General features: G+C 32.3%; 1 protein-coding gene across 4 annotated transcripts in view; it reads left to right on the top strand.

The window, feature by feature from the left end:
- Positions 1-27787, top strand: part of LOC143255471 (ubiquitin thioesterase zranb1-A-like) — a 57582-nt gene that overhangs the window by 29140 nt on the left and 655 nt on the right. For 3 of the 4 annotated variants that reach the window (XM_076511188.1, XM_076511186.1, XM_076511187.1), the window contains exons 6-11: positions 2285-2477; positions 4871-4942; positions 5407-5605; positions 13390-13634; positions 21877-22106; positions 22473-22695. In XM_076511188.1, the coding sequence (XP_076367303.1) occupies positions 2285-2477; positions 4871-4942; positions 5407-5605; positions 13390-13634; positions 21877-22106; positions 22473-22694 (1161 nt within the window). In that variant the 3' untranslated portion in view covers position 22695. Of the gene's footprint in view, positions 1-2284; positions 2478-4870; positions 4943-5406; positions 5606-13389; positions 13635-21857; positions 22107-22472; positions 22696-27787 lie in introns of all 4 variants that reach the window. The other variant, XR_013030672.1, reaches the window with a different exon arrangement.

Below are 27787 nucleotides of genomic sequence, written 5' to 3'. Positions count from 1 at the left end.
AAGGGTGATGAATACATTACAGAAGAAATAATGTCACAATTCTCACATTAGGGGAAATTCAAGATTTTTTAAACATATTGCCCCATAAAATTAAGAACATAAAACTTATACACTATTAAAATATTTAATATTAGCTACAATTTTATGTTATATTAATTGATTTAACATAAACAAAATCTAGTTTAATTAAATTGTGAATGTAAGTAACTAAAAACTTGTGAAATGCTCAGTAAAGGATGTCTATACAGACAAAGTTAAAAAGGTCTGTGTTCAAAAGACTTGCAATATTTACTAAAAGATTGCCAAACTTTGTGAAGAAAGGGTTGATAATGGTGGAAAGAGTTAAAACAGAAGAAAAAGGCCTTAGTTTTCAATATGAGTGGTATAAAAAATAAATAACTATTAGAGCCATTGTTTTAGTGGCATTGACTTTAGAAAGCTTACAGATGAAAGAGGCTACTAACTGAAAATGTCTAGAACTTAAAAAATGAATAACAAAGTATTGAAAATAATGCATGAATATTTGTAACTACATAACACCTAAAGTATGCCGGTAATGGAAATAAAAACACAATATTAGAAAGACATAAAGATAATAAAAACATTCTTTAAAAGACATAAAAAATCAGTTTTGTTTAAGGAAACAAATTATAGTAGTAGTACTGACAAACCTCACTTGAACGTCTGACTGTCATAGACTCTTACAACATAATGAAGTATCTAGAATAGATGAAGGATGATAAACCAAACTTAATTGAACATCTGGCTGTTATGGACTGTACAGCATAATGAGTTACACAGAACATATGAAGGACAGTAAAGCAAACCTCACTTGAACATTTGGCTTTCATAGACTCAACAACATAATGAGTTACCTGGGATAGATGGAGGTGAGAAAACAAACCTCACTTGAACATCTGGCTGTCATAGACTCTCCAACATAATGAGTTACCCAGGATAGATAAAGGACAAGAAAGTAAACATCACTTGAACATCTGGCTGTCGTAGACTCTACAACATAACGAGCTATCTAGAATAGATGAAGGATGATAAAACAAACATCATTGAACATCTGGATGTTATGGACTGTATAGCATAATGAGTTACACAGAACAGATGAAGGAAATGAAGGAGCATTTTTCTTTAAAGTTTAAACTCTGTAATTATAGCTAAAGTCACTTTGTTGTGATGAATTAATAAGTGCCCGTATGTGTGGTTTATTTTTTTCTGTAGAACAATGTGAAATAAAATCCCAGAAAATTTCTTTAAAACACACACATACATATATATGTATGTGTGTAAATTACTAATAATTATTTTTAGTTAAAAATAAAGTCATCTAAGAACTTGGCACTACTTTATGCAGATATATACCTTGAGCCAAATAAAAACCATGACAGTTACAGTAAACTTAGTATACTGATATGGTTCAATGTCATGTTAATTAGTGCCTCTACCATACTGGGGGAAGGAATGCTAACTTCAAAAGGTAAGTTTAATCTTACTTACCCTCAAATGGTAGTACCTTATTTCCTTATTTTTTATTTTTATCTTTTTATGTTTATTTTTCTCTTGTTCTTATTTTAATGTGGGAGAGCAGTCACCTTCCCACAACTGTCTGCAAACAGTGAAAGGCGATATAGATGTGGGATGTTATGGGTTGGAGCACCCACATCTCGCTCTCATAATTTCTGATCTAATTGTGTCTTATTTCTTATGTGAGACTAGTGAATTGGAGGTTAAGACTGACAGATGATGTATCCCTGCCACAAAATTGATCCTACTTCTGCAGTTACCTCCAAGACCTAGGATACATTTTATATAATCCCACGTTGTAGCTTGTACCCTAGGATCTTTTTTTAAAAAATGCAGCATATTTTGTTTGATTTAATGTGTTTTGTTTTGGCTTAAAAAATTAGGGTTATAATATTTTGCTAAACATTTTGTCTGTAATATTGTTTAGCAAATACATGTATATGATTACTTAGTCGCAGCTCTTTTTACATCTGTATTTGCTAGTGTTTTTACTTCTGTATATGTACTAGTATATACTTGTATATAAAGAATTACTGACAAGTATTTGTCTCTGATAGACTTTAATGGATAGTATGTACTTCTTTATAAATATTTTGTTTTTCCTGACTCATTTTTCTCAGATGAGTGTATAATATCTCTTCTTGAATTATAATAAAAATTATTGTTTCTGTAAATTTTCTTAACCCTGATACCTATCTCGTTTAGATATGTCTTCATCATTTGTTATATTTTTTCTTTTGATCTGTAGAGAGATGATATTTTAGCTCTTATTCTTTCCAATTCGGGAGTTTCACAGCCCATGGCAAAGCGTGTACCTTCTGATGTGAGCAGAGACATTGCAGCAGATATAAGGCATCACATGGCTACTGTACTTAAACAGAAGAAAGGAGACTTTTCTTGCTATTTTGTCACAGAGTTTGTGACATTTGCACTTCCAGCAGGTATGGGGTCATTATAGTAGACTATAATGTCTTGTTGCCTTGGAGTGTAATTCATCTGAATGTTCAGATAAGAAGTGCGTGAAGAAAAGTATAGCATTATTATATGATTATTTAATACTTGACAATGAGAATCTGCCAGATAATTAGGGTTTTAAATCTAATTTTCATTTTTGTGATTCAGTTGTACATAAAGACAATGTGTGAAGCACTGATTGTTGGAGACTATTTACATAGTATGAAATTGAACTTCTAGTGCAAGAGGAAATGTGTAGCTCCACCTTCCTTTAAATTAAGCAGCAAGGAAAAAAATGAATGAGTGTACTGTATGAAAATCACAAAGATAAAGTTGTGTATCTTATTAATTTACTATAATTCTTACTGCGATAAAGTATAAACAACATTAATCTTAATAGTACTTTGTACATGTTCTGTTCTGCTAATACCAATACCTATAAAAAGGAATCTTTTGTTATATATTATATAAATAATAAACCTTTTAATAAATGTGTTTTAAACATATGGTATAACTGGAAGACATATTTTGGTATTGGACAAAAGGCCTGAGTAGCACTGTGTATAGCAAATGTAGTGTGGTTGACGTAATATATTCTACATTGCTTTCAATCATAAGTTCTTAGAATTATTAAGTATTTCAAAACTGTATTTGTCTGCCTTAATAACCACATGACACATGGCAGGAAACATTTCATCATTTTAATGATTTGACATTGCTTTTGAGCTGGAACAATCATATGGTGCCTAATGCCAGTTACTGAGGGAAAGTGACAAAGTGTGTCTTGGCCAGTCTGAGAGAGCTTTACCAGTGGTTCTGTGGAGGACCATAAACAGCTGGAGTGTTCTTCATCACTGAGAATTTTGTTGAAAGACAGTTAAAGGTGTAAACTGAATAACTTTTTATGTACATGGTTTTAGTTTTTAAAGTATCAGGACTTTGCTCCAATTTAAGGTGCCTGAGTAGTGCACCTTGAGTACTATACCCCTGGCCTTATAGGAGAGGAAGTAGAAGATAACATATTAAGTTTTAGCACAAAACTTTTGATATTTCTCTAGGAAGTGATGAAAGTTATGTGAACAAAATTTGAAAACTGTAAGATGAAAAAATAATTTTATATTCTTGGTATGATAATCACATTTCTCTCAGATTGACTCAGTAAAGGTTTTGTAAATTCACACAAATCTCTAAGCTCTCTGTTAAAAATTCTGAATTTTATTTATAAAAAATATTTGTAATGTTCACTAAAAATTGATACATTTTTTGAAAATACCTTAAGTAAATGTTGGATTATAACAAGTATTACTGTGTATAACTTCACGAATATGAATTTGGTTTATTGGTGCAAACATATGGTTAAAATGTAAAGAACAATCAGAATCTAAATGAATTAAATAATATATGTAAAACATGGTGTAACAAACACAGACAACCACTTGCTTAATAAGAATTTTCCAGAAGGAAATATTAAAACTATAAAATCCAAGGTATAAAGAACATTTACAGTTGTTATACTTTATAAAAGTACTGATACAAAAAAATGTTACTCTTGTATATATATATTTTGGTTAATAATTTAAACCTCTTGACTGTAAACATAATGTTGTTTACTGTTATTGTGTATGAACTTAATATTTTACTCAGTAATGTAACTTCATGGCATTAATTACTATAAGATAATGCATTAGGAATAGGATTCTCTGCTGTTTTAACTGGTGCATTATGCTAAATCATAAAGAATTTTTGCCTTGTGGTTACCTGCAGTTTATAATGTCGCACAATGTCTTAGTAGGCTGTTTATGTTGTTTTGGATATTGCATCTTGCTGTTAACGTTTTTTTGTATGTATTGTAGCTGCCTATAGTAGATGACATGGAGTATTTTCTGTGCAAGTGAAATATTCTCCAACTTCAGCTACGGTTTAGAGGACGCCTTTGAATAATGTTAAATATTTATTTATAGTTTTGTTTTTTATTTGTTTTAACCAGTAAATTGGGAAAGATCTAATTCTAAGTTTAAAAGGTTTCTTTCTATCATTTTTTATTAGTTTATCATCAAATTACTATCATAATTTTATTCATCTCTGTATATACATTGAAGCACCCTCACATTTCACCAAATATTATATAATATTTGATTTGTTGTAAAATAAATCATAATGTACGATCTGATTAAATATATCTTCCAGAGACTCAGCAACTTTTGATTTTTTGTATTTTTAAAATATGTAATATGTTTCGTCATTTTTATTTTTTTGATGTGTAAGCAGTGAAATTTTACTCAAACTCTACAACATATTGGATATTAAAAGTTTTAGCTAGAACTATAATATTATATTTTGAAGTCAATATTAAAAGTTTTAGTTTTCATTTCTTTTTCAGAAATAGAAGACTTTTCTACTTCAGTACAACAAAGGGTATTTGATGAACTACTGGATAGAGACGTTCAAAAAGGTATATTATACAGTTTTTGATGGTGAGTGTATAAGAAACCATATGTAGATCATTCTGTGTTGGTGAAGAATATAAGTAATGGTAAAAAAATCAGTGTAGCTAAATAATTCTGCTTTTTTATTTGTTATTACAAAAATAAAGAATAAATGCATATAATCTGTTGATGAATGTAGGAAAATTGTGTAAAAAACAAAACAAGCAGTATGCATATGATTCTTTGTTGTGTTCTGTTATAACAATAATATATAAAAATAAACTATTAAAATAAACTGTAATCATACAATTGTTCAATGTTATTTGTCAAAAACCAAAAAAAATTTTTAAAAATTGGAGATGCACTCAATCCAATTATGGGTCCTAGAGCAATTACAAGAGATGGTGAACATGAAATGCTATAAAGTTGCTATATTTTCACCTACTGAATACTTCAAGTATGGACATTTTTCTGTATTGTCCTTTAACAGAACTTGAAGAAGAATCACCCATCATTAATTGGAGTCTAGAGCTAACTGAACGACTTGGTTCAAGATTATATGCCCTGTGGAATCGTAGTGCAGGTGATTGTCTCTTGGATTCAGCTCTGCAAGCCACTTGGGGAGTTTTTGATCAAGATAACTCTTTACGTCGAGCTTTAGGAGATAGCTTATGTGAAGCTGCTCCAGTGTAAGTGTTAAAATATGCAGTATCCTATATAAGTTTAATATTGATATGACCTAAAATTTACAAAACAAAAATGCTGTATGTTGCAGAACATAAAATGTAACAGTGAAGGACCCTATGTTATGAATAATGCACAAATTGCAGTTTGTTTAGATGAAAATATTGTAATAGAAGATTTTACAATGTTTCTCTGAAGGTGAATTATATAACAATCCTCTAATAAAAATTAATCACCCAGGAAAACTGAAATTTGTATATTAAATCACGAAATGAGCCATTAGGAGCTTGGTTTTAATTAATTAGGGAAATTGTTTCAGTTTCTAATTTTATTGTTATTATTTCAAGAGACCTATACTATTGGATTTTAAGTTAAGGAAAGAGTTGCATTTTTGAAATTTTTAAGACATATAATAGTGATATTTGCAGTCTAGAAAAAATATTTTCTGTCACATGAAAGTATAATATTGTTGCCAAATAGTAATAAAATCATGTAGTATTTATCGTTCTTCAAGAACAAGTGTACACAGTATCAAGTTGTTTATCGAAATTGAAATAAAAATTGATAAATAAGGTTGGCAAAAAACTACACACACAAACAACAATTATGAAATTAAATGTAAATCAGTCCAACTGAAATTAACTTTACAATAAAGATACTTATAAACAATTTTTGTCAAGTTTAACAAATTTTTTATTGAATCATGACAGTCAAAGATGTGGTTGTAGCTCACTTAATAGTAAGTTTGCACTAATTGAGTTTGTAAGCATTTTCTGTTGTAACAAATTAAAAATTATAATCATTTATTTTTTACTGCAGAAAGTGCAGAAGTCTTACCTAAAATAATAATTTATGTGATACATTGCTGTGGTTAAATAACTTGTGAAGTGTGTGCATTAGATATATATGAGTGTTAAATTTAATATTTTTTTATTTGATAATTTATTGCAAATTTGCTCATGTAACCTTTTATGAATCATTTCATATGCAGTTCTGTTGTTGTGAATTGATGTAACATTACTTGAACCTTCTAAATTCTTCTCTTCACTTTAAGTGTTACATCATAAAGTTTTGTTATTTGTATAAGTTCTAAGCTTCAGTTGGACAACCAAGTTAACACAAGTAAGTTAGTAACAGTAAAAAATTGAAATTAGACTGCGTAATTATGAGTTTAACCATAAAGAGCATACAATGGCAATTTCTAAAGTGAGATTTACAGCCTGTATTATAACAATAGAGATAGACGAGAATAATATGTCTTTTCAAAGAGTGTTCTAATGTAACTAAACCTGCCTGTGTGGACTTTAACAAAAAGGAGACAAGTATTTATAGCTATGAATACAACTGTAGTAACCAACAGTTATAATTGTGAATATAAGATGAGTATCACAGTTTGTATTATAATAACAGAATATAATAGAATAATTTGTCTTGTCAAAAGATTTTTTAAAGTATTTGAACTTGCCTATGTGGAATTTGTCAAAAAGGAGACAAGTATTTAAAGCTCTGGATACAATTGTAATAACCAATAGTATGACAGATTTTTGTGCATAAGTTTGACTTGTTTTAAATATATTATTTTAAAACAAGTGGATTTTGTGCTTTCCATTTATTGTTGAAATTTATTGGCAACAAGTCACGCTTAGTATAGAGAATCTGACTCCTATAAAACTGATAAATTACTACTCAGTGGATGTAAAGTCTTCCTACGTAATATTGGACATGTGTTTAGAACTGGGCAATTAGAGGTACTTATCACAAGCTCTATAACATAATGAGTTACACAGGTTAGAAGAACAGCAATAAATCAGACCTCACTTGAACATCTGGCTGTCGTGTCAGTGGAACTTGCTAATCAATTACTTGTCAGGCTCATTATTTGATTTTTCTCATGTAAAATCTATCTTCCTCCTTTCAGCTTGTTTTATTTTCTTTGTTTGTAGTTTAAATATATTTTTAAACTACAACTCTGTAGCATGATAAACAGGTACAGAAACAATTAGTTCTTTAATCCAAAACTATTTTGTGTAAAAATATGTCTTATACACAACATAGTAAGAAATTTTTAGTAGGTTGAAAGTACAATTACCATTATGTGGATTTCTTCATACAGGTTTTCACAAAACTACTAAATGTACATATGTTTACAGCTTTACTTGATTACAAGTTAGAAATGTTTAAATAATTCTCAAGTTGCAGGTTATTTTTAGAAACTGTTCACAAGTATGAATACTCTTGAGAAAAGAGTATTGTATTAAAAAAACTGGGATGTTGGTAACTAAATAAACTAATTCTTGGAAAAATTAACTGTTGTTAAAAATGAAAGAGCATAGCTTTGTTATAGAGAACTGAGATATGTATATCTTTACTAAATGAACTAACTGATCATTAAAAATTATTGTCCTTATATATCATGTTATAAAATTGTTAAAGGTCCTTGTAAATTTTCAAAGGCTTTTTGTTACCTCTAAATTTAACCTATGTCTACATTGCCTCTATCTGTACATTGTTTTTATCATTATCATATCATTTTTATGACCATATTAGGTAATGGTTATGGAAAATATTTGGGTAATTTATATTGTGATTATGACCTTTAATATTTTTGCATGTGTAAGTATTTTTGTACTAGTTGTTCAAGTTTTTTTAAATATTATTATTTTATTTGTGGAACTAAAAGACTGTTAGTGGAGTTGGTTAAATAATATCTTTAATTTATAGTGGTTCTGTTCATTATTTATATTATTGATAGAATTGTTATTCCTTCCATGGTAAAGATGGTGATTAGCTTGGCTTCATATTTTTTGCAATATAATTTTTGTACAGTTCCTGCTACAATGTAGCTAATCATATTAACCAGATATCCATAATTATTGATTACATATAGTTCTTGATACTTCTTTACAGTTCTTCCATATGATTGTGAGTCCAGTCAGATTAGTGTTTTTTTAGTTTGCATTATCAAATGACTTTATTCTTTTATTTGGCTATAATTATATCTACATTGCATATCTTACCTCATCCACTTTTGTTCTATGTCTCATCAATGAGTAAAGTGTAATTACAAGGTCAAGTATTGTTATCACACAGGTTGAGCAGTACAATGAAAAATCTTCTAAACATTTTTTTCCTTTACCTTCACTGAAAATATTATGTTCTCGCAAACTATGAACTATTCACTAATTATGAATTAGTACAGTGTGCACAAGCTGTATCTACTCAAGAAACGAAACTAAAACTGAACAGATAATCTAGCAGGAACAAATTCACTCTGATCATAGAAAAACAAACAGTACAATGTTTACTGTTGTACATGAAAATGTATGAGGATGTTAGTATGAGAATTGTGACATTTGCACTCTAGGTATCCCCTCTTCAATGATATATTTACCACCCCTCCAAGAAAAATAAAATGTAACATAAATTACTCATTACAGTATGGTTATTACTGTGGCAAAGCATAATTTTTATGACCTTCAATCACATTTAGTTACAGAATCATAAATTATTTATCACATCCTCTCTTTCAAAAATTGGCAGGAGTTCTTCCTGACATTTAATACTATATTATTTATAACCAATAGAAAGTGAAGATTTTAGTTTGTAGTGACCTATTATATTGTATTATTCTCTATACAGAAAAGTGTTAATTTCACTGCTGGTTCAAATCTTATTCCTATGCGAAACACTTTGACAAGCATAACTGAGTTTTTAATGGCTGTTATTGCACATTTAAAAAGCCAGAAAAATTGCTGTAGTTATAGGACACCATCTGATTTTTACACATTATTATTTTGTGTTCTTCAGAGCATTATCTAGTTAAATATAAAATTATTTATTTATTGCAATATTACCATTAGTATAAATAGTAGGGTTAAATTTCATCAACAGAATAAAAAAAAAGAAGAGTATTATTCTTTATTTATTATTACATAAGTAACTAGAATGCAAAAATTAGAAGCATTTTAGTTCAGATAAGATTTAGACAAGGTAAAAGTAAGGAAAAATAATATAACTATAGTGACAATACTATTTTCACAAGGTATGCTTCCAAGTAGCTCGTGCATTAGTGTAATTTCGTAAATTAATGTGAGCTACACATTTGTGAAATGATTTACAATTTATATAACAGGAATAATAGTTAAACATGGTTCAAAGGGTAATAAAATATTAGAAATAAGGAAAACAGCTGTATGCTGTTAGAAGTTTAAAGCTACTTAAGATAAAGTAATAACAGTTTCATGTTACAACTTGACCAACCTTGTAGAGATAGAGTAGAAGAAATAGCAGATAAAATTTAAAGTTTGATTTTTTAAAAAATTTGAAATTTATTTAGGAGGTTTAGAGATTACAAAAATGAAATATGATAGTTTTCTGGTGAAAAAAAGTATTTCTAAGCTTAATATGAAAATCACTTTGCATTAGGAGCAGTCAATACTTTGACTCCAGGAATTTATGAGGAAATATTTAGTGAAAATACTTTGTTAAAAATTGTGATGTTTTGTTCAGAAAAGACTTAATGCTCAATGAAAGCTTGCAAAGTTTTATAAAAATATACAAAACACATTAGAAATTATAGTATGGAAACTATAAAGCTTGATTTTGGGTTCAAACATGGCCAGTTTAACTGAGCTTGTATTGAGAATATTTACATAAGATATAGATAAGATTATTTCTAATTATTGCATGATATTGTTACTGAACCTGAGAAGTAGTTTAATTTTGAAACTTTTTTTTTCATGGATTAAGTTTTTTCTTTCTGATTCTTTTTCCTAATTCGTTTAGTGTTTAGTAAAATTAATAACATCAAGATTTATGTTTTATTGTTTATTAATGTTTGTTTCTAGTCCTGGCCAGACATGTGTTTACTGTTTTTTTGTAAGAGATAAAATTTGTAGCTGTTTTAAGTTTTCTTTGAGGTTTCTTTATATTTCAGTGAATTGTTTTTCTTTGATTTTGGTTGTAGTGTAATTTTGGTTTAGTTCATTATATTGGTGGCTGTTTCTTAGTGTTGTAGAGAGCAGACCACAAGATCCGTATTTCTAGTATTAAGTGTCTGTTGACAAGTTATTCTACAACAGAACCAAAGTAAGAAGGCTATCTTGGTAACATTTTGTATATACCACACTTCTAGGATGTTTTTCAGGGTAGCATTAGGACTTGAAAGTAATGAAAAGAACATAAATCTAGACTTTTAAATGTTGTGATAAAATGTTTGTATTGGTACACTTCATGTTACATTGTAATATTATTCACTGTTCTTTTGTTTATTACAAGTAAAGATATTGTACAATATATGTTCCATTCTATTAACTACTGGGATTTTTTTAGCATTACTGGTTATTTCTTGAGCACTCTTTTGAAATGTTTCAAGAACTCATTATACATTTTTAGTGAAAGTTCCAGGATTTCTGGAAAATATTTTTATAATGACTGCTGTCAAGCATGATCTGTATTCCTGACAAGAAGGCAATGGAATTTTGCTTCTTTTAAATTGTATATGAACATTACTGTGGAAATATTACTGAAAATAAATCACAATTAATTGAGCTGTAGATATATTATTAGGTTGTCCAGAAGTAAATGTCATTTTTGAACTGTGAAGTTTGGAAAAGTATAAACCAGTGTTGTAAAACATACTTTAACCAAAGTAAATGCCGCTTGCATCAACACACTTTTGACAACATGTAACGATTCAATTTATGCCTCTGCTGTAAAAATCAGAGTTTCTATGGTCAATGAACTCCCTGAAAGCTTCTTCTGCAGCTGCCTGCTTTTGAAAGCATTTATTGTTCAAAAAGTTATGAAAATGCTTGGAAAAATGAAAATCTGTAGGGGAAAGGTCTAGAGAATAAGGTAGATGAGGCAGAACCTCGATTCCCAATTCATTCAACTTGGAGTGTCATCCTTGACACATTTCATAATGCCGATTTTGTTGATCTTCAGTCAGTTCTTGTGGAACCCAATTATCCAACTTTTTCATCTTTCCAATTGCACTCAGATAGTTGGCAAAGCTTGATTTTCTTTTGCATAGCTTTTCTGCAAGCTCACATATTGTTGTGCGAGACTCTGTCTCAACTGCTTCCCTTAATGTGTTTTCACGTAAGGATGGCTTCCTTCCATGACCTACATGGTCTTCAAGACTTTCATCTTCATGTCGAAACCTTTGGAATTAACTCATAACTGTATGTTCAGTAACAGATCCATGGCCGAATGCCTCGTTAATGTTCTGTGTAATTTCGGTAGCATTTTGTCCAAGTTTGAAGTCATAGAGGAAAATCAGGTGAAAGTCCTTCTTGTCCATGCTGTCTTTGGGAGTTTTGAAACTCACTCTGAGTAGAGTTAGAATAGCAGACAATTAAGGCATCATGTAAGCAACAAACATTGGATTAAACCAACCAACAATAAGTTACTCAATATTCAATTTCTAAATGTGATCATGAGAATTCTTAGACTTGTTTTTGAATATCCTGATAGCTGTAACAAGATGTAAAGCAAGAACGTATTACTATGAATTACTCTTTACACACCACAAGCTAGAGTAGATGAATTATGTTTACAGTCAGTAGAAGTATGAATATATTCTTTGTGTGTTATAAAGGTTACTAGATGAATAACAAAAAAGTATATGTGTCATGCTTTAAAGCAGTTCAATCTAGAGTTGAGTGTTCATCTAAACATGATTTTTAATCAGTGTGTATGTTTTTGCACAATTTTAAAAATTTTGGCTAAAGGGAGACTTGAGTCCACTAAATCCCCCCCCACTTCAGTTTGGACACCGTGTAGCATATAATAAGTAACCAGTGTATACCCCAGGACAAGGTACATAGAATGGTTGTTTTTTGAATTGAACAACATGGATTCGATAACCTGTGCCCTAAGATGTATTCATCCTTTCAGCTGTAATGTCATTATGTCACAATCAGTAGTGTAGGATCAATTCCACCATTCTTTGGTTCTTGCCATCAGTTTAAAATATGGGGCAGTGACAGCTAACACCAGTAGCTCTACTATAACACGCTTACAAATATCATACCCATGCAGTTGAAATAGTAAGTAAATTTGGTGGGGGTGAGAATTGAATCCCAGACACTCAGATCACAAGGAAACTTTCTTCATCATCTGGCATGCCTGGTTCAAACTTGATAAACTTCAATTAATTTAGAGAAATAATACAGTAGAAATCATAATGTCAATATATGGATAATTTGAATAGTTTAAAATAGTAATAGTAATTTTGATTATTCGATTATTTTTGTGAGTTGTTCCATAACTAATTACACTGATCAAACTTCAATTATAATAAAAAATAATAATGACAGTATTCATTTACTTGAATAGTTGGAATAATTGGAAATGCTGCTTATAAACAATTAATTATATAGATTAGTTGAGTCAATCAAACAACCCTACATATGGTCCACAAAATGTTCCTTCTGTCTTTTTATTATTCAGTAGGCATTTAAATTAAATAATCTACCTTTTTTATTTTTATCACTCATTGGACATGCTGTACATAAAATACGCATTCTTCTATATTTTTAGGGGGTATGTGTCATATAAAATGTGCCTTTTCTTTTAATCTTATAAATCCTTTTTCTCTCTTATTCTCATATAGTGATTGGTGTTAAATTAAAGGTATGATATTTTTCTTGACTTCTAATTTAGTGCAGGCTAATCATTTCCTATTTCTATTGTTAAAACAATCTAGAAATTGTGTTTATTTTCCTAAGCTTGAAACACCTATTGGTTTGGAAAAAACACACGTATGTTAATGGTTGTTTCTTAGGCTTTATTGGCGATGGAAGGAAGCTGAAACACTTCAGGCTGACCTTCTTCACTTTTCACTGGATGAAACTCAGTGGCAGGAGGACTGGACCATGCTACTATCTTTAGCCACTCAACCTGGCTCAGCCCTGGAACAGCTTCATATATTCACTCTTGCACACATCCTTAGGAGGCCGATCATTGTGTATGGTGTTAAGTACGTTAAAAGCTTTCGTGGCGAAGCTCTTGGCTATGCACGGTTTCAAGGTATGAAGAATTGTTTTTTTAAGTCTTAACATTGAGTGTTATTCTCAGTTTCCTTTGGAATATATTTAGGATGTATGCAGGTTGAAATTCATCAAAGACTACCTAAAAGAATACATGATAAAGAAATATTTTTAGATAAATTGATGTTCTTTTGTGTACCAAAGACTTTGAGAAGTAGATATAAGAGAAATTGTGGGTTGGTGAAGTTCAACCCTAAGTTCCCATATGATGCTTAATCCACCCCTCACAAAATATCATTTCTCAATTAGTACTATTCTTTATTAGTGCAAATTTTCAAAGCTCACCACTAGCCTTCCATTTCCTGCTTCTGTATATGAGTATGCAGCAGCTTTCCACCAATAGAAAGGCAATATAACCTTTATTGTAACCAGTACCCTCTCCACATTTGCCCTCTTTAATCACAGTTATACTGTACAGACGTGCTTGTTTTTGCTCACTAATTTGTGTGTGTTTTCCTCTCTACCACAGACATACTTTTCTGCATTCCATGATGACAAGAAAACTCACTTGTAGAGAAAATTAAATATGTAAAAACAGCTGGTATGGGTGTAGAAAGCACTATAAAGAGGAGTGAACAGCATTTTGACAATGACAGAAGAAGGTCAAAACATTTTTCGCTCCTCTACATAGTGCTTTCTCTATCTATACCAGCCATTTTTACATATATAGTTTTCTGTATTGTTTTTACTTTTTCGTGCTTGTAAATTGTGTAAGGTTGTTTATTATAAGTTTTCATATTTTTTTTAAATTTACAATTGGACTTGTCAGTATGCACTCACAGTTTCAGATTGTTATAACCACCACAGCTGATATTGTTGGTAAGGATTTACTAACTATCACTACTCAGTTATTGGCCAAGGATGTCATGGCAGTTGTTCAGTGAGAAATTTTCATGCAATCTTCACAACCACCTCACGAAGAATATGCTGTCATGGCAGCTCTTAGGGTTTCTCCCAGGGAGGAGAAGAATTTCAATAGTATATCCTCCCCATATACAGTAGAGCGCCGTTAAGCTGTGGTATTTGGGGGGTCAACCTGCTTAACTGCGGCTTAAGTGGTCCTCAGCTTAAACCTTTGTGACTGAAAAGCCGAAGTTGCCAACAGCTCCGCCGAGGAGCTTCATCTGGGCCATTGCGTGATTATTATAATATTAATGTATAGACTATTCAGATACTATTGACAAGTGCCGTTTTAACACAAACAACCAATGCATTGCTATGGTTCGCTTTTCCCCTTTTTAATAAATAAAATATACAACACAATTTTGATTAAGATTTATTAATAATATAAAGATTACAATAAAAATAAACCTTTTTATTGTAAAATTTCGTCTTCCCGTGTTACATGTTGGCCGCCATTTTATATCTCGTGTTAGCGATATTGAGCAGTTGCATAAATTATTAAATATTTAATACCGAATTATTTAACTGGCAGTTAAACGATAAGAAAAAACAAATAAAATACATTTCAAACCATTTTATTTCACATTTTTTAAAAACATAACAAATATAAACAAAAAAGTTAGTTTCATGCTGAGTTATTACATTTGAAATTCTTAAGAATATATACGAAACCACATTAAATTTTTATCCACTTTTTACATTATTATCACAAAAATTTTATTCAATTTATTAATTTTAAAAATTACAAATACAGATAATATAGTTCAAATACAGTTTATTTCTTGGTAAATTATGACATTATTGTTGCTTGCTTCTTGCTCATTGTTGCCCTCTTCTTGGCATCTCTAATTATGGACTTTAGCTGTAGTGTTTTCAGCTTGTCTCCCTCACGCTCATAGTACTCTAGGGCTACCTCAAGTCCTTTGACGGCTTCATCTGCAGTTCTTGTTGGAGGTACTGGGGCAGGATCTTCATCTTCGCTCATGGTCTCTTCTGCTAAAATTGAGGAAGCTACTGGTACATCATCATCAATGGAGAACCACGCTGACAGAATTTCTTGGACGGGAACAGTTGAGTAGACAGCTTTCATTAACTTCTGCTCTGCTTCTTTCACTTCTGCTGGGGTGAAACCAAGGAATTCTTCTTCATCATCATCTGAGTCTTCTTCTCTGTTGCCTTCAGTGAATGGACCCCCCCAGGGCCTTGTTCCAACACTTCTGGATCGATTCTGCTTTTACCGCTTGCCACGCTGTCTCTGATAAATAGAGCGCTTGCTTAACCCATACCTTCTTGAGAAACTCGGGGATGCTCTTGTCTTCTTCTACCATGGACTTGATTAACTCTTTTCTGTAATTGGACTTAAAAGCTGAAATAATTCCTTGATCTAGGGGCTGGATTTTAGATGTTGTGTTCTTGGGCAGATAGTAGACGAAAATCTTCCCATCTCTGGACCTCAACGTCTCTGCAGGCGGGTGGGCTGGACAGTTATCTTGGAGTAGGCAGGCTCTAGGTTCTAGTCCCTTGTTCCTCAGGTGTTTCCGGACATCAGGGACGAACGTCTTGTGAAACCAGTTTTCAAAGATCGCAGCTGTCATCCAGGCGTTCTGGCTATGAGTGTAGTCTACTGGCAGTGTTGACATGTTCACTTTATGGAAGCACTTGAGTGACCTGTACTTCCCGATGCAGAGTGGTGTCAGCTTGTGTAGACCAGTCCAGTTACAGCAGAACAACATGGTCACCCTGTCCTTGATTGGTTTGTAGCCTTCTTTGCTGTTCTTGTCTTTCTTCATAGCTAAAGTTCTATCTGGCAAAATTCTATAGTAAAGACCTGTTTCATCTGCGTTATAGATCTGCTCCTCAAAAAGTTGCTGTTCTTCAATGAATTCTTGGAACTTAGGGATGAACTCTTCTGCTGCTACAGTGTCTGTTGACTTGATCTCACCATTGATTTTTACTTGCAATATGCCGTGTCACTGCTTCCACCTTCTTAACCAACCACTTGAAACAGTAAACTCTGGATCTGCATTAGGGCCATGAAGTTCCTTGTGTAGTTTATCTGCTTGTGCTTGAATAACTGGTCCAGATATGGGAATTCCATTGTTTCTGGCTTCACAAAATGCATTGAACGTTGCCTTGTCTATCTCAGGATCTTGTGCTGTTCTAGCTCTCTTGCGTTTCAAACCACCCTCATCAAGTTCATCAAGAAATGCTCTTAATTTATTCTCATCTTTAATCCACCCACGCAATGTAGACTCAGGTATGCCTGACTCTCTACTAACTTTAGTGCGAGTTTCACCGTTTCGTATTCTTTCTATGACATTCAGCTTTTGCTGAACGTCATATGATGCATGTTTACGTTTGGTACTCATAGGGTAGGAATTTGTCAATATGATATGCTCACTATTAATTCAGAAACTGAAGTGATTTCTATTGGGTTTGTGGCCAATATTTATACAATTCCATAAAAATATCAGATTATTGAATTAAAAATAATACTTTAATTATTGATCACTTTTTTCACGGATTTACCACAGATTAACTTTAATGTATGAAGAGGTGTGATTCGGTAACAATGCGGCCTCCATAAAGCTGACATAGGGAGCAGATAAGGTAGATTAACGGTCGATTTCTATTGTAATATATTTTATTTATTTCCCAAATTAAAGCAAATCCTTTTTAAATATCCCCTTGAAGTTATAAAGCCAGGATTAAATTCGTAAGCCTCGTTTTTACACGTTCTTAAATTAGCAGTGAGCCATGATAATCCTCGCTCACAAGACTTGCTACAGCGGCTTAAGCGATTTTGCGGTTTACTGGTCCGCGGCTTAATGGCGCTCCACTGTGTATATATATATTATGCTTCCCTAGTCATGAAGGATATTGGGGGATTTACCCAGACCTTGTTCACTTGTTATGGAGATAAACAGGTTTGTACTCTCTTATCCTTATCTTCTTTTTCCTACGATACCACTGCACAACAATTTTTTTGAAAAGTTTTTTTGAAAAGTTTTTGATGATTGTGACAGGTACCTGGTAGGCATGCCCAAATATAGTTTTGGTTTTGCTTTATCATGTAGAAACTCTGAGAAATAGACAGTTAACTGTTTTCCGGCAATAACGTATTTAATTGCCAAGGATGTCATGGCAGTTGTTCAACTGCTGTTAAGTTCAACATAATTAAAATTGTTTTGCTCCTGATTTTCATTTGTATTTAATGTCGGTTCATCAAGTTGCAGTGTCCAACAGTAGTCAGCAAGCATTGACGGATTCCAGTTGCCCTGATATCATTTTTCCATTGTAGCAATGTCCTGATGAAACTGAAGATTTTGATGAAACAGTACGTGATGGGCAAATTTGGATGTGATTTTCGTGATCAGCAGCCAAAAATCTATAAGGAACACTCAACAGTGTTCAAGAAGTAAATACTTTGTTGTGCAGTGTACTCGGCCTGCCTTTTTTGGTGAAGGACCTGTGGGCCAATATTTAGTTTTCCCTCCCTCACCTCTTGTTGGGATTCATGCCAAGCATTTTGGGGATCAACTTCCATCAGAAGTTAGTATTCTTTCCCTTATCTTGAATCCTAATCCTTGGAATTTCTCGTTACATTGTGTGAATCAAACCCTAATGCATTGGTGTATTTCTCACAACCTTAATTTTCCTATATTAGACTGATGTTGTCTACAATTTTGCATGTATTATTGTCTATGCACATGCTTGCTCAGTTAATTCATTTGTCTCTTAAAGGGTTTGCTGTTTTCTGTTTAATACAATGGCATACATTTCATCTTTAACTCTGGCTTTTCAGGCTTGGCTGATGCATTGTTGGGATCTGTTGGATCCATTCCTTCTCAAGTACATTTACCTACTGTTTCCCTATGTGACATCTTTTTCACAGAAAGAGGTATTTGGGGTCTTGAGTTAAGTCCACTGATTCGACTACACAATTCCTTATCTTTGTTATCTTCCTGTTTAACCCAACCATTTCCTGATATTTCTCTATTCTTCCTCACCTACCCATGGCAACTTCTATACAGTTGTACTTGTAACCATGATAGGTGGTTTAACAGTAAATTATATGGTTACAAATAAAAAAGCATGTTAGTAAATATTAAGTGATATTTTAGCCATTCATTTTAACTGATCCCATATAAGCAACTTTTGCATGCAGAAATTTCATCAAAATGGTTTTAATACATTTCACTTGATAACTATCAGTTTTACAAATTAGGAAAACAAGAATCATAAACTAGTACTAAATATTTAGCATCATTGTATCAGGTTTTACAGCATCACATTTCCACTCCTTATTTTGCTTATTTTATATTAAAAAAATCCCCACAAATTGTCAGAGTATTTTGTACAGTTCTGAGTAGAATGTTTTTTTTTCTTTTACATTCATAACTTTATAGATGATAATTTTGCTGCATTTCAGAATGACAACTCAAATACAATAATAATTGTTTTCAACAACAAAAGAATAACAAATTACCTATTGATAGACAGTATAAGGTTTTTCTTCATCTATATATGGCTCTCATTTTTTTTCTATCTGTACAGTTATACTAAAACCAAACAAAATCTTAGTTTCTAACTACTTAGCCCAACATGTTTTTACTTACTGTTACTTTGATTCCACCTGCTCAACCTGACATGTTTTTGTTTACTGTTACTTTGGTTCCACCTGCGCAACCTGACATGTTTTTGTTTACTGTTACTTTGGTTCTAACTGCTCAACTCAACATGTTTTTGTTTACTGTTACTTTAGTCCTAACTGCTCAATTTAACATGTTTTTGTCTACTGTTACTTTGGTTCTAACTGCTCAACTCAACTTGTTTTTGTCTACTGTTACCTTGGTCCTAACTGCTCAACCTAATATATTTTTATTTACTGTTGCTTTGGTTTCACCTGCTCAACCTAACATATTTTTGTTTATTGTTACTGTGGTTCTGCCTACTCAATCTAATATGTTTTTGCTTACTGTTACTTTGATTTTACTTGCTCAGCCTAACATGTTTTATATTTAGTTAGTTATTGTCTCTTTACATAAAGTTACTATATATGTTTAGAAATAATAATAATATCAGGTTTTTAGCTGACTATAAAATTTACAGCAAATTGGCTAAGCCATTTTATAAACTTGTGGTCCAACATAAAAAATATTGTAGCACAGTATCAGTAAACTACACAAGCTTTTGTATGTCACATGAAACAACAAAGAATAATGAAACTTGTTCATTATTTGAAAAATTGTATATTTTTTCTAGAAGATTTATTGCTCAAGACATATAAAAATTGATACTGTCCTACAATGTTGTTTATTTGCTGCTTTCAGATTTTCTAAAATAAATTTATCATTTGAAAATCCTACTGTAAAAAATATAAATGTCAAGGTAAAATGCAATATGTACTGTATTAGTATAGTTAGTTGTTACAGAACATTTTACTTGTATCACTCAAAGCTAGCAGTCAGGTATGCTATTAATTATTTTTCCTCTGGCAGCAATGTGCTTGCATGTAATCTTAACAAGAAAATATGAGCTTTCAGTGTTCACAAGAATTACGTGAGTCTACAACAGTTATAATGAAGTGTGTTACCTTTGTCTACAACAGTTATAATGAAGTGTGTTACCTTTGTCTACAACAGTTATAATGAAGTGTGTTACCTTTGTCTACAACAGTAATAATGAAGTGTGTTACCTTTGTCTACAACAGTTATAATGAAGTGTTACCTTTGTCTACAACAGTTATAATGAAGTGTGTTACCTTTGTCTACAACAGTTATAATAAAGTGTTACCTTTGTCTACAACAGTTATAATGAAGTGTTACCTTTGTCTACAACAGTTATAATGAAGTGTTACCTTTGTCTACAACAGTTATAACAACAGTTATAATGAAGTGTGTTACCTTTGTCTACAACAGTTATAATGAAGTGTGTTACCTTTGTCTACAACAGTTATAATGAAGTGTGTTACCTTTGTCTACAACAGTTATAATGAAGTGTTACCTTTGTCTACAACAGTTATAATAAAGTGTTACCTTTGTCTACAACAGTTATAATGAAGTGTTACCTTTGTCTACAACAGTTATAATGAAGTGTTACCTTTATCACAACAGTTATAATGAAGTGTTACCTTTGTCTACAACAGTTATAATGAAGTGTTACCTTTGTCTACAACAGTTATAATAAAGTGTTACCTTTGTCTACAACAGTTATAATAAAGTGTTACCTTTGTCTACAACAGTTATAATGAAGTGTTACCTTTGTCTACAACAGTTATAATGAAGTGTGTTACCTTTGTCTACAACAGTTATAATGAAGTGTGTTACCTTTGTCTACAACAGTTATAATAAAGTGTTACCTTTGTCTACAACAGTTATAATGAAGTGTGTTACCTTTGTCTACAACAGTTATAATGAAGTGTGTTATCTTTGTCTACAACAGTTATAATGAAGTGTTACCTTTGTCTACAACAGTTATAATGAAGTGTTACCTTTATCTGCAACAGTTATAATGAAGTGTGTTACCTTTGTCTACAACAGTTATAATGAAGTGTGTTACCTTTGTCTACAACAGTTATAATGAAGTGTGTTACCTTTGTCTACAACAGTTATAATGAAGTGTTACCTTTGTCTACAACAGTTATAATGAAGTGTTACCTTTGTCTACAACAGTTATAATGAAGTGTGTTACCTTTGTCTACAACAGTTATAATAAAGTGTTACCTTTGTCTACAACAGTTATAATAAAGTGTGTTACCTTTGTCTACAACAGTTATAATGAAGTGTGTTACCTTTGTCTACAACAGTTATAATGAAGTGTGTTACCTTTGTCTACAATAGTTATAATGAAGTGTGTTACCTTTGTCTTAATGTAAAAATGAAAATTACTGTACTTCTTGTAATGACTATGCAGAAAAGACTTCTCTAAGTATGCATGTACTAATGATTTGTGCTTTTATAAATTTAAAAGTGACACCTTAATCCCAGCCTAAGCATAATTTTTTTTTTTTGCTATTGACAACAGGTTAAAGTTACTATAAACACGTTTACAATTTGATTGACAAAAAGTATTATATTTTAGGACTCATAGATTCAGAAGAAATTTTTGTGTGTGATTTACATGAAGTATTATTAAACTCTTCATTACTTAATTATCTGTATAACAGTGTTTTGTCGGTTTACACCACTAATATTCCAGATGTTACTTTCCATTCCACCTGTCCAACAAAGTTATTAACGTGAGGATATTAACAGTAAAATTTTTGAAAAGATATATTATGAACTCTAATTATTTCTAGTATTTATTTACTTTTCAAGGGATATACCTACCCTTGCTGTGGGACCATAGCTTTTGTTGGAAATCTCCTATTGCCTTAGGCTACACTCGAGGACACTTCTCAGCTCTCGTACCCCTAGAGCCGGACTCGGGGGATGTCCTTGGAGCTGGTGCAAACTTGAGATCCAGTGACGAGCTTCAGGTTGTGTTTCTGCCTCTCATGACATCAGACCATCAGTTACTCCCACTGCACTTTCTCACTCAAAATGAAGTATGTTATTCCTTCTTAATCCTAGAATGCCAGTGTTAAAATTTCAGTCATTAATACCATACTGGGATTTTAGAATTAACATAATCAGTACTGTTACTTCCATTTTGTTTTCTTACTCAAAGCTGGTTTTGTTCCATTTTTTAACATTAACACTATGATATTGACTTTGAAATACCTCTTAAATTGTGCGCATGATATTCCAGACTTCTTGTATTAGCACCTGCAAATGTTGGCTATACGTTTCATACTAGTTTAATAGCTAAAGAATAGTATTATTTTTATGTTTGAAACAATTAGTACTTTTAATTAGGTTGGGAGTGTTAGTGTTGTAAACTTTCACTTTATAGTTGCATATTTCTATTGCAGGTGGGTAAAGAAGAGGAGATGATACGCCAGTGGCTCGATTGCTGTGTAACAGAAAGTGGTGTTCTTGTTGCTCAGCAGAAGATACCTAAGTACCCCCTTCTAGTATCTCAGATGGTAGAAGAATGGCTTGGCTTGTATAGAACTCTTAATCTCTCAAGCACATCCTGCCCTGAGCCTCACCCTCAGGGATACTCAAGTGATGAAGACTCAGACCAGGAATGACGTATGTCTGTAATTGGTACTTACAAGGTTATAAGAGATTCACACAACATAAAAAACTTTCACCTCCTTCATGTTGCTTCGGTATGCTGGAAGGAGTTATATTTAGATATGATTCCAAAATATATGATTGAATTTTCTTCCTTTACGAATGGTTATTTTGTGATCACGTGTTAAACTGTACATATGAATGCTTACACCTAGGAGTGATGTATGAAGAGGCAGCTAAGAAAATAATAGTAACATTGAAAGTGTATGCAGTATGTTTTACTGAACAACAAAAACTTGATGCATTTATTAACAAAACAATCAAGACTTTTAAAAATAACCAAAGCAACAATAAAACATACATCATGATCTTTCACATAAGGACATCAAAGCCACAATTTTTGTTTACAATAAAATATTAACTCTTAAACAAATTCATACTGGTGCCATCTGTTAGCCTCTGGTTAATAGCTCCAACAATGTAAACAGGTACATCGAGTTCTCTCCTAAAATAGAGCCTACTTTTGATTCCACTAACATATTTACTTCTCCATCTCATTGACACAAATTCAAGAACACTTCCAGTGTCGTCAATCTGCCCTCTAATTGAAGCTTAACACAAACATTTTATTAAAGGTCATAATTTTTCTCCTACCCTTAAAAACGTAGATATTTTTAAAGTATTTTCTGACCTCCAAGAATTTGCATGCAGATTAACACTTTGAGAAATTTTTTGCAATCAAACAACTAAAACAAATAATTTTGACTCACAATTTAAAGAAAAATCCTTTTGATCACCCCCATCTAACAAGAACACATCTAGAGAGTAGCACTGCCCCTTCAAGATAAAACCGACTATCTCAACAAAGCTTACCAACAACTTAATGACACAAATCAGTATAAAATGGTAGAGTTTGACTCCACATTACAATTTTTTAAAGTTATCAAAGATATGATATGTAGTTTACAGATAAGTCAACACATCAGCTGTGAAACATCACAGTTTCTTTTATCTAAACACCCAGTTGAAGGTCGCTTTTACATGTTATCAAAAATACACTAACCCAGCAATCCTGGTTGTCCTATTATTTCTAATTGCAGTACACCTTCTGAAAACTTATCTGCTTATGTTAATCACCATATCAAAGACATCATGAAGACACAACACATTTTCTAAACATGATCTCTGACATTTACAGCAATGGAAAACTTCCTCCAAATGCTATTCTCTGTGCTATGGATGTTTCTTCTTTATACACAAACATTCCCCGTAAGAAAGGCCAAAAAGCCATAGAATCTTCTCTAAAAACTAAACAAATCCAACACTCAAATTATTACAGACTTAGCTGAACTAGTACTTACACTTAATGGTTTTGAATTTAACAATGAATTCTATATTCAAACAAAAGGCACAGCTATGGGCATAAAGATGGCACCAAACTATGCCAACTTATAGGATGCTTAGAGACGAAACATTTGGAAAACTGCACAGACAAACCAATGTTTTGGAGACATTACATCAATGACATTTTTTTTTCATTTTAGTAGGAGACAAAGATTCATTACTGTCCTTTTATAGACATGCTAACACCTACAACATTTCTATTAAATTTACTCTATATTACTTCAATAACCAAATAAGTTTCTTGGATTTAACCCTAACATTAAAAGATTATGTTCTACATACTTATTTGTACTAAAAACCAACAGATAAACCACAGTAGTTACATAATCAAAGCTGTCACCCTTGACACACCAAATGTAATATCACATTCATTTGGGCACTTGTATTAAAGATGTGCTCTGATTGTAAGAACTATGACCACCATATTAATTCTTTGAAACAGACTATGACTGAAAGAGATTATAAACAAAACATTGTCACCCAAAAAGTTGAGAAAGCTAACAAAATACCATGTACATCTGCCCAAAACAATAACCTAAAACCAGTTCTTTTTGTGTTCCACTAGTTATCACCTATCACCCAAAACTAAAAAATCTACCCAAGATACTAAAGAAACACTATTTTTTTTAATGATCAATTAAAATATATTTTCACAAAAGGTTTTTGTTGTTTCTTTCATAAGGAATAAAACTTTGCATTTACACTTAGTTCATGCTAAAGTAAACTAAGCTGACACCAGGTGCAAGTTATATCAAACCTGTAATTTCATGCAGGAAATGGATAAATTTTCTGATAAAGTCAACCAAAAGCAGTTCAAAATCACTAATTTCATAAACTGCTCTACAAAAAATGTTATTTACTTAATCTGGTGTCAAAAATGCAATTTTCAGTATGTAGGTCAAACCAAAACAACTACACAGGAACATTTTAATAACCATAAATCAACAATAAAAACAAACAAAGAACTTCCAGTTGCTAAACACTGCAACATGTCTGGTACTGTCTTGAAGCTTATTGTATAGCACTGTTAAATACTGTAACACCAAATGGTATCCATCTTGATCCCAGGGTTGATGATCTTTGTAATTCTCTGAAGAAAAAAAAATCCAAAACTAAATCCGTAATTAAACCTACTATACATTATTAGTATTATTCTCCTTTAAGAATATATATATTGGTTTGATTTCCTGTACATTGAGCTGCATTATTATTTTCTCTATTTCCCACTGCCTTTTGCCATTATTTAATTTTAATTTTATTGTTTATTTTGATTTTATCTTTATAAAAATTAGTTAACAATTCTTATAACTACAGTGGTACCTCGGTTCTCGAACAGATTAGTTCCAGAAGGCTGTTCGAAAACTGAATCAATTTTTCCCACAAGAAATACTGTAAATTAAATTAATCCCTTACAGATCTCCAAAAATTATGCATTATTTTACATATTTTAAGTAAAAATATTGCTTATTTATACCTGTATAATAATACATGCATAAAGTCAACCACAAAAACTATAAACACAATAAAAAATCAATAAATGAAAATTTAACTACGCTTTACTTGTGCTGAGGAGAGCTGATAGCGTAAGTGAAAGGTGGTGAGGAACGTGGAGAGTAGGAGGGTTATTATTGTTTGGAAGGGGAGTCACCTTCCATAAAAACGTCAGGTAACTCTCCTTCTGAGGTTCTTTCTCTTTTTTGTCTCTTTGCACTGCTACAATCTGCTTGAGACTCACTGGAGCTATTTCTCACTAAAAACTTGCCTAATGAGGTTTGTTTCTGCCTGCATTTTAAAATGTTTCTGAAGTAAGACATGGCATTGTCATTGAAAAGATTTATGCTGCAGTTTGCTACAGCATTGTCAGGGTGAAATTTTTCCACAAAATTTTGTAACTCTCCTCATTTTCCACACATTTCCTTGATTAGTAAACTAGGAACATCCTCCCTTCCCTCCTCCTCATCTGAAGACACTTTCTCAGTTGCCTTCTGTTGCTGCTCCTTCTGAAGGTCTTGGAGTTCTTCCGTGGTGAGCTCAATGTTGTGATCTTCCACCAACTCCTCCATATCATCACCACTCACATTCAAGCCCATACACTTGCCTTGTGAAACAATATGCTTCACAACAGGCTCAGCCTCAAAGCCTTCAAAGTCTATCTGCCTGTCCTTCATTGCCCTGTGTCTTCACAGTGACTTCTCCTCCTTGGTGATGTAGGTCCTCTTTGGCATTTTCTTTCAAAAGAGGCCTGTCTCATCACAGTTGAACACTTGTTGGGGAATAAAACCCTCAGCTTCTACATAGTCCTTAAATTCCCTAACAAATTTATCAGCAGCATCTTTGTTAAAACTGGCACCCTCCCCATGTCTCACCACACTATGTATGCCACTTCTCTTCCTAAATTTTTCAAACCACCCCCCTACTAGCCTTAAAGGCATCATTTGTATCAGCACTCATTCCAGGGTTGTTTTTCAGGAGGTCAGCATGCAACTGCTTTACTTTCTCACAAATGATAGTCTCAGAAATACTATCACCAGCTAACTGTTTTTCATTTACCCAAATCAACAACAGTTTTTCTACCTCTTCCATTGTTTGTGATCTTTTTTTTGTCAGCACTATCACTCCTTTTGCAACATCAGCTCCTTTGATGACCTCTTTATTTTTCAGTATGGTGCAGACTGTAGACTTTGCCATACTAAACTGTGTAGCAAGGTCAAGCACGTGAACACCACTCTCCTACTTTGCTATGAGATCTTTTTTCAACAAAAAAGAAAAATTAGAACATTCACAGTAGATTTTAGCAAGCGTGTGGACAGGTGCTGGTAAAATGTTTTGGGCAAGCTTGGCGTGGGCCAAAAATGGTCATTCGGGTTATTTCGGGGGTTCGGCCATGACAGCTTGGTTCGGGAACTGAGTTTATCTTTGACAACCAAGACATTTTTTTCTCAAACAGTATGTTCGAAAACCGAATTGTTCGAGAAGGGAGTCATTCAAGAACTGAGGTACTACTGTATTATAAACTTTACATGCACCTTTGAAAAAAATTAAATCTGACACAAACAAATCTAGGTTATGACTGACTAGTTCTCAAAGTCAACTCATATTGAACATCCAGTTATGTGACATTAACAGCTGAGCCTGTATATTTCATCACACTCAATATACATAACCCTTTATTCTTCTAAAGAAGAATAGTCAACTATTCAAAAACACTCAAGTTTTGGGTCTTATTTTGAATGTGAACACTTGGTTTCCACAAAATTGTACACAGAAGTGTTTTGTAACATAACTTAGATTTCACTCACTGTACTTGTAACCTGTGTCACTGTTAAATGTTACTGTTTGTATGGTCTGTAAAGGTCTCGGGTACTACCATACACATTATCAATACGTATTTGTTATTATTGTACTTGTAACCTGTGTCACTGTTAAATGTTACTGTTTCTAGTCACTGTTACTGTTTGTATGGTCTGTAAATGCCTCAGATACTACCATACACGTTATCAATATGTATCTGTTATTACTGTTCTTGTAACCTGTGTCACTGTTAAATGTTACTGTTTGTATGGTCTGTAAAGGTCTCGGGTACTACCACACACATTATTAATATGTATCTGTTATTACTGTACTTGTAACCTGTGTCACTATTAAATGTTACTGTTTGTATGGTCTGTAAAAGTCTGAGATACTACTACACAAACCTATGGAC

This window comes from Tachypleus tridentatus, chromosome 7 (genome assembly GCF_004210375.1).
Source record: "Tachypleus tridentatus isolate NWPU-2018 chromosome 7, ASM421037v1, whole genome shotgun sequence".
Taxonomy (NCBI): domain Eukaryota; kingdom Metazoa; phylum Arthropoda; class Merostomata; order Xiphosura; family Limulidae; genus Tachypleus; species Tachypleus tridentatus.
This window is presented reverse-complemented; position numbering and strand designations above follow the sequence as displayed.